This window comes from Schistocerca americana, chromosome 6, assembly GCF_021461395.2.
Source record: "Schistocerca americana isolate TAMUIC-IGC-003095 chromosome 6, iqSchAmer2.1, whole genome shotgun sequence".
Taxonomy (NCBI): domain Eukaryota; kingdom Metazoa; phylum Arthropoda; class Insecta; order Orthoptera; family Acrididae; genus Schistocerca; species Schistocerca americana.
The window spans coordinates 189,441,344-189,452,919 of record NC_060124.1 but is presented as its reverse complement, the minus strand read 5'-3'; the positions used below and the strand labels follow the sequence as shown (position 1 = coordinate 189,452,919).

Here is an 11,576-nt window from a genome sequence, read left to right as displayed (position 1 = left end):
TAAACAAAAATACATATTTCTGTACTAACTACAATAGTTACAGCGTATTAGCGTTTGAAAAATCATAATCCAAATTGCCTATGATTAACAAAATGTAAAAACAAGAAAAGAAGCAAATTAAATTAGATATTGACGATATTATCTTTGAGAACTTTCACAATGAAAATTTAACTTTAGAATATGTATATCCACTTAACATTACAAACTGACATCTAATTCTATAACAAGGAAGTATAGCCATCTCAACTGTATTGCATTTAGCTGCAAGACTGTTTTGTGCCAATGCAATTCAGTTGTTTCAGTTACAGTTCAGACATCATACCTTGAGTTTTCGCAGGTATCTTAATCTAATCTGTGATACGCATATTAGTAATTTTAAATGCAGTGTGAAGTCTCGATTGTGTGACAAAGGATTCGACTGTTCTGTAAGATGCATCTAATTTGATTTATGAAGTTATCTTACATGGAGAAATCAGGTGGCATGCGAATGATCCGATGGTGACTATGATTTACATATTAACTATTATTATATTCGGTATGTAAGTGTCGGTGTTGTTTGATATCATCTCTGGTTGTGAGGCCAAGGATAGTACCACTCACAATGTGGGACTTGCCTTTCCCATACTCATCTGTATCTGCTGCATTTTTCCAGCTAAATGCAATACAATTATAATTGCTTCTGGAGTTAGTCATTTTTCCACATTTGTGCACTTCCCGTCCCTTAATTAATTGTTTGATTTCATTGTGTTGTTACTAAAATCAATCCAAATGCCTCTTTTCCAACTGAATTCTTCTTTTGAACTCCTAGTAAGTACTCCTCCCTAATATTTTAACATTAATGCAGCAGCACTCCCTTAGCAACCTGCTACCACTATTCTCGGGGGTATTTTATAGAAAATTTTCTCAGCAGAATTGTAGAATGCCGCTCGTTGTGATAATTACTTTGTTGTACTTCTGTATGGTAGACATTAGGCTATAATGGCGTAAATGAAAAATATAACAAATATTTGTTTAAATAATTCGATTTATTATAAAAGACAATAAATAAAAAATTCACAAATTCAAGCGAAGATGCTGCCTCTTCACTTATTCAACCACAAAGACGCTTTCCAAATAAACTCATCTGTGTCCATACCTCAACTTACGTCTTCAAATAGCACTAGAGACAAATATATTTGCTACAGTATTCGGTCGTGAAGAACATTATGAATATGACAACAGTATAACAGTTTACAAAGACTGAACATCTTTCTAGGACAAGGTTCTCAATATTAGAAACTGCTACTTAAGGTGGTATTTCCTCTAATTACAAGCTAAACAGAAAAACTGTCTCGAAGGAAACTGTCATTAAAGGAACATCCTTTTATGGAATTGTTTCGTCTCTCTGCACCCAAGTTATCATGTGATGAGTTTCAGTAAACTGAAACTGTTACACATTTTACAACAACAAATTATCATTTGGCAAAAATCACATCATACACGGCAGTGACAGATTTTTATTTGTTTCCTCTGGTTCCAACAATGCAGATGCTATTCAGGTATTGAGTGTATACATACATTCTATTCTGCTTGGGCTTTTGTAATGATAGCTCGGCAGACAGCTGAGTACCTGAAAAGACTTTGGAGAAACCTTTATACTTTAAGTTATTCTGAGATTCATGTTTTAGTCCCTTAAACAAATTTCAGGCATTGAGCTGCAGTACACAAAACTGTCACTTGATACATCATCTTACATGCTGTGAGATTTTCACACAAAAGAAACAGAAAGCCACAGAAGAAAACAGCTAATTTTTTCCGTTTTCTGCAAACGAGGAGTAAAATAACCTAGTACGTTATGATCTCTTGTAACTGAGGTGCAGAGACGCCTCCATCCGATCCTAATTGACTTGTCCCATCTGAAGGAATGGATATATGATGCTTGAGCCCACAGTTGGCTGTGACATGTGATCATCCATAATCTCATCATCAGAAGATGAAACAGGCATGTGAACTTCATCCCACTCATCAATGTTGCCTTGACCATCTATGGATAGACCCATGTGTAGATTTGCTGGTGTGTTTCCAATGACAAAATGATTCTCCATCATGGGTAGTCGGTCTTTGAGCAGCAGCCTGTATGGATTTACAGAAACAATAAGTAAGGTTACAATAACAAATGAATCTTGCAACGTATTTAGATATTTTGAATCTTTGCAACGACCGTCAGATTCTGGAAAAAAAAACCTTACTTACCAGCCTTGGACGTCAATCACAGTATGCACTTTGGGAACAGGGAAGCCATTGAATGGAGACGCCACAGGCAGTGTGTAAGCACCCATATTCTCAAAAATCAACCAGTCTCCTATATCCATCTCCGGCAGCAAAGTAGATTCAACTATTTGATCCAGGCCATCACAAGTTGGTCCCCAGACAGAACACTGACGCATTTCAAGTCCAGCTGCCTATAAAAGAAAAATCGCGTGTTAGAGCAATGATCACTTTTCCTTTCATTTCTTAATTATGTCGGTGTTATATGGCATATGAGAAAAAATACACGAACGTTGTCTGACTTACTTTGAGAGGCACTGGTGTCACTTTCATGTGATCATAGAGAATGCAATTAAAACTGCCGTACACGCCATCATTTACATAGTACATGACTGATGTGATGGATCCATCCTTTGGGTTGATAAGTTCTCTCTTGGAATGAACATTTGTAGCAAGGGTGTATGCTGAGGCAACATAATACCGTCCTGGTTCCGCAATTACGTGAACATCTGGTTCAGGAAAGAACTCGCCGAGGGCACTGTTCACCACCTCTGCAATCTGGAATTATAGAAACAACCTTGAAATACATCGCACAGTATTCCTTCTCAATAAACAAACACCAGCTTATTTGGCAGAAAACTGCGTAATGAATTATGCAGCAAGTGGGCAGGAAGCAATATAAAATGCCCACAATGTACTAAAATTGCATTAATTTGATTGGAATTATCAAAGTACTGACACTAGTGCCTAACTTCTCCATGAAAACCCATTATCAAAAATCGTATATCTGTAACAGAATGACAGACTTTGCCAAACATATCTCTTAAAGTGATAAGTGGCTTGAAAATGGAATAAGCATTCCAACTATCCAGAAATGTATACCAAAAGTGTGAAAACAAATTAGTCTAAAGGTGTGGTAATTGATTGTAAAGAGCTACGAAAGCAAAGAAACTAAAAATAAGGAGAAGAAATGATCTTAAAGATAACATGTTTTATATAGGTGCTTTAAGGTAGTATTTTGAGTGCCTATTGTTATAAATTCAAAAATTCTTAGGGAAGAAAAGAGATGAAAGATAATTCAGCTGCTTAGACGGGTTACCCATTACAAAACAGTCAGAAATGCTGGTTTGCGTTGCGTCGTAAGAAGAGAGCTAAGAATTCCTAACATTACCTTATCTAAATGGGCACCTTTGTTGCCAGGATAGCCACCACCAAGATCAAGCAAACTCATGGAGAACCCTAGAGCTGACCCCAGATCAAAAAGTCTTCGAGCGGCAGAAATGGCTTTGTAGAATACTGGTGGATCGTCACAGCCAGAGCCGACGTGAAAACTGATGCCCACAATGTCTAGGTCCAATGACTGAGCCAGTTTCATAAGGCGTGGTGCATCTGAGTCTGGGTCACATCCAAACTTGTTCCCAAGCTGGCACTGAGCGACGGCAGCATCATACCGGATACGTAGCACCAGCCTAAAACATAGTTGACAAGGAAAATGTTGTTACCGAATATGTTATGAAAGGGAGAAATCTACGTATCCATAAATATGGAAAGTAGATTCTGATTTCCATTTACTCACTTGGCAGTAGGAAACAGGGTCTTGATTTTGTGGAGCTCACAGTCACTGTCAAAAGTCATCAGATCAACACCTACAGCCGCTGCATGGCGAATGTGCGATGCAGGTTTCGCAGGATTTGCAAAAATAATATGGCTTGGGTCGACACCAACAGAAAGAACTCTGTCAATTTCAGCCTGTAACAAAGTAATACGAATTTACTAAAAAGTGTTTAGTATGTTTGTCATATATTGTATTGTATCCTCTATACACTTAATAATGCAAAATAAGTTCCTCTTTTTTAACAGGTATGATACAATTGTACACTCACCTTTGAAGCACAATCAAAACAAGTTCCAAGTGCAGCCAGTACTTCAATCACAGTGAGGCTATCGTTGCATTTCACCGCTGCAAAAATAATGGGAGTAAGTAACTGTGTTATCATAATTATTTTATACTGGCTAATAATAGGAGAAAGCTTTTTCATAGGACAGCTGTAGTTGATGTAGGTGATATCTTTCATATTTTGAAAATTAGATTCTTCACAGAATTGATTTCAGTCGTAACTTAGAGAATACAAAGTCCTACTGCTATGTTGCTGAAAAGTGGAAACATACCATAGTATGGCTGGACTCTTGGCATTTTAATTTTCCATTCCTTGTGTTTGCTTATTATGTCACCAATGTCACAGACGTAGAATGCTTCCTCTTGAACCTAAAACAAAAGTTATTCCATGTGTGTGAAGGGATTCACGTAAGGAGTTACCGAGACAGTGACATGTCTATTGAAACGGACGTATCAAAGTTCATTGAATCACAAGCTATTTATGACAGTTAAAAGGCATCTGTACTTACTCCTGACTCTGCAATGTCCTTTATGACGCTCCAGACGTTTGAACTGGCATCCATGACATGAATACGTTCATCAAGTTTGCCCAGCTGCATGATGGATTTTGTTTGAATCAGTGGTAGATGATACTTGAGAGAAGGTATGATCAATCAGTATTTGATTTTAAGAAAAGCTGGCTGGAATAAGCGAACTGTAAAGAGAGAGAAAATCAATAGACTGCCATGTATTGAAATAATTAATTTGGAAAGACACGTCTCATTGACTTATCAAAAATAAAGAAGTATTTGTATTCCATCGACCAAAAATTAATGTAATTTCACAAGGAGTGTGTTTATCATTACTACACCACACAAAGTAAAAAGGATGTGTAACAGTATTCAGCAGTGAGGTAAAATACTTACGAAACAGCCCTCAGTTAGATTCAGTCAATTTGTACTTGAAGGCAGAATAAATTAGAAGAGAGATTCCTTTTGGCCCGTCAGAGGAGTGGTACCCAAGGCGGTTCACCGTTTAGGTACAGTCTGCAGCTGGATTTGTATAAGAAGAAACCTGCAGCTGGGCCCTGACGCAGTTGAGCACAGGTTACAGCACCCTGTCAAACAATCATCGCCATTAAACCAGTGTGTTTTCTGCATCACAACACACTACCAGTTCCATAGTAACGTTACCATACATATGTTAATATCACTACTAAAGGAAACTCGAAACACTTAGAAAAATTTCAAATGTTAAGGTATTAACCCAAAGCAACAAAAATAGAGAGCTTTGAATGGGTTTTTATTGATATTAAATGGGTGTACGGTGATCCAACAAACCTCCTTCAGTGACACCAGCGCAATATGCGGTACTTCTTGACAAAGGGTGCCGTGTTACAGTGGAACATCGTTAATTAAGATGTAAGCTTGTATGGAGGAGTGTACGGGAGCTGTAAATTAAAAGTGACTTACCTCATTTATGTGCAGCCCAGGTTGCACACTCAAAGCTCTTGAACACATTCACTAAGGCCGTCAACTGTAATTTCCATACACCAGCCAACTGGTGTGAGATTCCGGTGATCTGGTCACTAGTTGTAAAAGTATGGTCGGCAAACCACTCTGCACCCTTCACAGAGTTATCTGTGCAGTCTCGGCGTAAGATGTCTTATAGCTGGGCGAAAGTAAATTCGCTTCCAAGAGCGTCTGTCTTCTGATGTCCGTAAGTGGACACTGGTGATTTCGCCAGACCAAATGTGGCCTTATATACACTGGAGAGCGTGCTAATGGGCCGTGGGGAACAAATCTTATCTGGAAAGTGGCGTTACTCGTCCAAGAATGTACTCGTGTCTGACGTTTTTCCCACTCTCCACAGGTAGCCACACTTCAGTATGATACTGTCGCTATTTTTACTCCGTGTCACCGTCGGTCTACGTGATCATTAATGGACGGAGTTCCTATCTCTTCCACCAAGACTGTTAAGTAGCCGTGAGAATGGTGATAAAAATCATATGATGTCGTTGTCGTTGCATAACGACTGGGCTCACAGTGATGTCGATTCGGAGGACGGGTTAGCCGTGTAACGGTTCCGGAAATCGATGAATTATTACTTGTTGCCTTAGTTCTGAGATGATACTCGTACGCAGACACGTTCCTGGCTTTCCATTGCCTGAGTGCGGGCATTACCTTGGCGATTCAGCTGACGTTCAAGTTACGCTGACAAGCGAATCCAGGATGCCCTAATGTCAAAATATTATTGGGGCATTGTTTTCGTTTTAGGATTTCTACTAAAACCCATTTTGTAGAATCTTCATTTACAACACTACGCTGAGGTGACATAAGTCATGGTATCGTGTAGTGGAATGCTTGTATACAGATGGTGGTGGTATCACGTACACAAGGTATAAAGGGGCTAGTGCATTGGTGGAGCTGTCATTTGTACTCAGGTCTCTACATCTACGTGATGTAGGTAATTCATGTGAAGAGGTTTCCGACGTGATTATGGCCGCACAATGGAAATTAACAGACTTTGAACCTGGAATGGTAGTAGGAGCTAGATTCATAGAACATTTCATTTCGTAAATCGTTAGGGTATTCAGTATTTCATAGTGTCAAGAATGTGCCGACAATATGAAAGGTGGCTACACTGAGTCACAGCGCCAGAGATTGCGCCAAAGATTATTATTCCGCCGCCTCCACTGGTGCAGTAGTAGTTCAGAGGATGTCGAGGGCAGTTGTTGTTCTGTTGGGCGAGAGAGTAGATGCTGTTTGGATGGTGTAATGTATAGATGGAAAAAGTTGAAATTGTTACAGTGTATTTGAGAAAGGAGATGGGCTTTTGATTTATGATATTGGTGTAATGGAAAATTTTCGTCAATATATAATGAGGCAAAAAGGTATTACAGTTTTCTTCAATGACAATGCCTCTTGGTCACAGGAACAGTCAACAAAGCATCTGGCTCGTGTTCATTTATTAGACTTGTAATTCTGGTTTCCATGTGCAATTATAGTATTTCTGGTTTTTCAATCGGTTCATTGTAAATGGCGTTTAAAATATTTGTCGTGTTGAGAAAGAACCGAGCCAGATACATGTACGTTGAGTCACACTACCACACACAAAACAGTTACACTTGTGCTTTGTTGTCTCGTAGCTTTTATAGTTGCAGGGGACTTAATTAATCAATTGTGTTAATGGAAATTCCTTGTCATTCTTTATTTTTATTTTATGCAGTCAGATTGCGTGCTAATACTAGTCAGGGCCAACCGGTTACCAGACTTCGTAACCGGTCACACAGCCACTAAAATTATTGCATTTATTCATTAATTCTTTTAATTAAGCCCCCATGCAAATACTAAATTTCAGGCATTACGTCTCACCCTGACAACGCAATGGCGCTTAACGACAGAGAGCAGCAGCGTTTGCGTAGAGCTGTCAGTCATAAGAGACAAGCAACACTACGTGTTATAACCGCAGAAATGAATGTGGGACGAACTATATGTTAGGACAATGCGGCGGAATTTGGTGCTAATGGGTTATGGCAGCAGATGGCTGCTGCGAGTGCCTTTACTAACAGCACGACATCGCCTGCAGCGCCTCTCTGGGGTTCGTGACGATATCGGTTGGACCCTAGACGACTGGAAATTCGTGGTCTGGTCAGATGAGACCCCATTTCAGATGGTAGGAGCTGATGGTAGGGTTCGTCTGTAGCGCAGTCCTCACGGAACCATAGATCCAGGTGAGCTGATGGTAGGGTTGGCGCAGTTATCAACAAGAGACTGTGCAAGCTGGTGGTGGCTCCATAATGGTGTGGGTTGTGTACAGATTGAATGAACTGGATTCTGTCCTCCAACTGAACCGATGATTACTTGGAGTCCAGTTGTAGCCATTCAACGATGAAATTTTTATGGATGATAACGCACCATGTCATCAGGCCACAACTGTTCGCTGTTTGAATAATATTCTGGATAGTTCGAGAGAATAATTTGGCCACTCACATTCGCGCGACATGAATCCCATCGAACATTTGAGGGGCATAATCGCAGATCAGTTCGTGCATAAAATCCTGCACCAACAACACTTTCGCAATTATGGACGGCTATGGAGGCAGCATGCTTCAAAATTTTTGCAGGGGTCTTCCAATCACTTGTTGAGTCCATGCCAAGCCGAGACGCTGCACCAGGCCGGTCAAAAGGAGGTTCGACATGATATTAGGAGGTATCGGATGACTTTGTCACTGCAAGCTGATCGGCGACTAGAGACAGCGTGGAAGGAGTGCAGCCTTGGAGAAGGTTCTTGCCGTTCGTCAGTTTCGGCTGCCCTGCCGCCAACAACGTTTGCTACCTCCCCCCCACAAAAGTCTATATTCAATACGGATGCGAATATTCCCAACGTCGTAACTGCTTGTAGGAGGGCCGAGTTAAACATTCTGGCCACAAGTGTTTAAAAAGTTGCCGCTCATAAAAATGAATGTGTTGGCCATGTTTATATGCGAAACGAAATTAGTAATATTGTGGCTCTGAGTACCAGGTAAGAATTAATAACGAGTATTCGATCGGGTGCTTAGCGTATGGCTCCTTTAGCACTCCCCAGTTAGCCGGCCGCGGTGGCCGAGCGGTTCTAGGCGCTTCAGTCCGGAACCGCGCGACTGCTACGGTTGCGGGTTCGAATCCTGCCTCGGGCATAGTTGTTTGTGATGTCCTTAGGTTAGTTAGGTTTAAGTAGTTCTAAGTTCTAGGGGACTGATGACCTCAGATGTTAAGTCCCATAGTGCTCAGAGCCATTTTGAACTCCCCAGTTAGAGTCGCTTCTGTCCCTATACGCAATGTGCAAGACTTGTCCCATCTGATCTTTATGGTAGTTCTTCACTCGCGTTGTCGGTCATCAGCTGTAATACAGAATAGTTTAAATTCAAATGGTTCAAATGGCTCTGAGCACTATGGGACTTAACTTCTGAGGTCATCAGTCCCCCAGAACTTAGAACTACTTAAACCTAACTAACCTAAGGACATCACGAACGTCCACGCCCGAGGCAGGATTCGAACCTGCGACCGTAGCGATTACGCGGTTCCAGACTGCAGCGCCGTTCTAGGCCGGCCAATACAGAATGTCACCATCGGTACACCATCGGTGTCAATGAACTACAATGCTCCAGTTGCCTTTTTTTTGGGTCATCAGTCTTCTGACTGGTTTGACGTGGCCCTCCACGAATCCCTCTCCTGTGCTAACCTCTTCATCTCAGAGTAGCACTTGCAACCTACGTCTTCTGTTGTTTGCTGGATGTTTTCCACTCTCTGTCTTCCTCTACAGGTTTTGCCTTCTCCAGCTCCCTCTAGTACCATGGAAGTCATTCCCTCGTGTCTTAACCAAAGTCCTATCATCCTGTCCCTTCTTGTTATCAAGTGTTTTCCACATATTCCTTTCCTCTCCGATTCTGCACAGAACCTACTCATTCCTTGCCTTATCAGTCGACTTAATTTTCACATTCGTCTGGAGCACCACATCCCAAATGCTTCGATTCTCTTCTGTTCCGGTTTTCCCACAGTCCACGTTTCACTACCATACAATGCTGTACTCCAGACGTACATTCTCAGTAATTTCTTCCTCAAATTAAGGCCGATATTTGATATTAGTAGACTTCTCTTGGCCAGGATTGCCCCTTTTGCCATTACTGGTCCCCGTTTTGATGTCCTCCTAGATCCGTCCGTCACTGGTTATTTTATTGCCTCAGCAGCAGAATTCCTTAACTTCATCTACTTCGTGACCGTCGATCCTGATATTTTATCGCTGTTCTCACTTCTGCTACTTCTCATTACCTTCGTCTTTCTTCGATTTACTTCAACCCATACTCTGCACTCATTAGACTGTTCATTCCATTCAGCATATCACGTAATTCTTCTTCACTTCCACTGAGGATAGCAATGTCATCGGCGAATCGTGTCATTGATATCCTTTCACCTTCAATTTTAATTCCACTCCTGAACTTTTATTTCCATCATTGCTTCCTCGATGTACAGATTGAACAGTAGGGGCGAAAGACTACACCCTTGTCTTACACCCTCTTTAATACGAGCACTTCGTTCTCGGTCGTCCACTCTTATTATTCCCTCTTGGCTGCTGCTTTAAAAGCTTAAAAACGGGAGGAACCAGAACAACTTGTGACATAGTATAGTTCATTCATAGTGTACAATAGAAACACCTGTAAAGCAGCTGACCTGCTACCTGTGTCTCCATAGCATTCGTTTACCTACTAGTGTCGCTTGAAAGTGGACAAATTAATACGAAATACAGTATAGAGTTTCTTAACCTCAGTTTTCGCCCTTTAGTACCGACTATTTGTAATGTCCAAATAGTGATTCGAACGCCTATTACAACATGATTCTTGAGCAGAGTTTCAAAAAGTTAGAATCAGTAGGAGAATAATGGTGATTTTTTTTGGTAGTATTCAACCACTTACCACTTTCGGAGAAAAGCAGTGAACGCTACGGGTGGTGTTGCATGGTTGAAGAAGAGCGTTCCGGCGCCAAAAATTCTGGAGATTTATCACTGGTTAAAAGTAAGCAGCACTCCGTCTACAGGCCACAAGTGGCCCATCGGGACCATCCGATGGCTAATGGTTCAAATGGCTCTGAGCACTATGGGACTCAACTGCTGTGGTCATCAGTCCCCTAGAACTTAGAACTACTTAAACCTAACTAACCTAAGGACATCACACACATCCATGCCCGACGCAGGATTCGAACCTGCGACCGTAGCGGTCGTGCGGTTCCAGACTATAGCGCCTTTAACCGCTCGGCCACTCCGGCCGGCTGGACCATCCGGTCGCCGTGTCATCCTCAGATGAGGATGCGGGTAAGAGGGGCGTGTGGTCAGCACACCGCTCTCCCGGCCGTTATGATGGTTTTCTGTGACTGGAGCCGCTACTATTCGGTCGAGTAGCTCCTCAATTGGCATCACGAGGCTGAGCTCGTGCCCCGAAATATGGCAACAGAGCATGGCGGCGCAGCTGGTCACCCAACCAAGTGCCGGCCACACCTGACAGCGCTTAACTACGGTGATCTGACGGGAACCGGTGTATCCACTGCGGCAAGGCCGTTGCCACTACTTCAAAGTAGACCGTCAAATTTAGCTGTCATGATAGAAGGCCACGCAGCAGCTAAACTTGACTTTAATGGTATAATCAATGAGTTTACCTCGCACAGAGCAAGGAAATGCACAATAAAATTAGAATAAAAACATAATTCATGGGCTGGGACATTTTCTCGAGTCTAAATTACAGTATTTTTGATGGATTTTTAACTAACAATTTATGCACCATTAATAATTTTACGAGGAGCGAATAAAATCTGTTTTTTTATTATTATTATGAATCGTACTGAAGCCAACGATACAGACGCTACCAGAAACAAAAAGATAGCCCTATTGATTTTATTTTATTTCAGTGTTTTTAGAAGTTTTA

General features: G+C 41.4%; 1 protein-coding gene across 1 annotated transcript; it reads right to left on the bottom strand.

Moving 5' to 3' along the window:
• Positions 1-1,109: 1,109 nt before the first annotated feature.
• LOC124619539 (ornithine decarboxylase 1-like) lies at positions 1,110-4,762 on the bottom strand. Its single transcript, XM_047146005.1, has 8 exons — positions 4,654-4,762; positions 4,417-4,513; positions 4,131-4,207; positions 3,824-3,996; positions 3,419-3,716; positions 2,554-2,805; positions 2,233-2,441; positions 1,110-2,112 (listed from the first exon to the last, which is right to left on the bottom strand). The coding sequence occupies exons 1-8, from the start codon at positions 4,741-4,743 to the stop codon at positions 1,878-1,880; spliced, it is 1,431 nt and encodes a 476-aa protein (XP_047001961.1). The 5' UTR covers positions 4,744-4,762; the 3' UTR covers positions 1,110-1,877.
• Between the last annotated feature and the right edge of the window lie 6,814 nt (positions 4,763-11,576).

Bases quoted from the DNA above. Each gene is read 5' to 3' on its own strand.
- LOC124619539 (XM_047146005.1), bottom strand. From the start codon at position 4,743: ATGCAGCTGGGCAAACTTGATGAACGTATTCATGTCATGGATGCCAGT. The intron at 2,806-3,418 runs GTAATGTTAGGA...CTATAATTCCAG, and splicing joins AAGGTGCCCATTTAGATAAG to ATTGCAGAGGTGGTGAACAG. The intron at 2,442-2,553 runs GTAAGTCAGACA...TTTCTTTTATAG, and splicing joins TGACACCAGTGCCTCTCAAA to GCAGCTGGACTTGAAATGCG.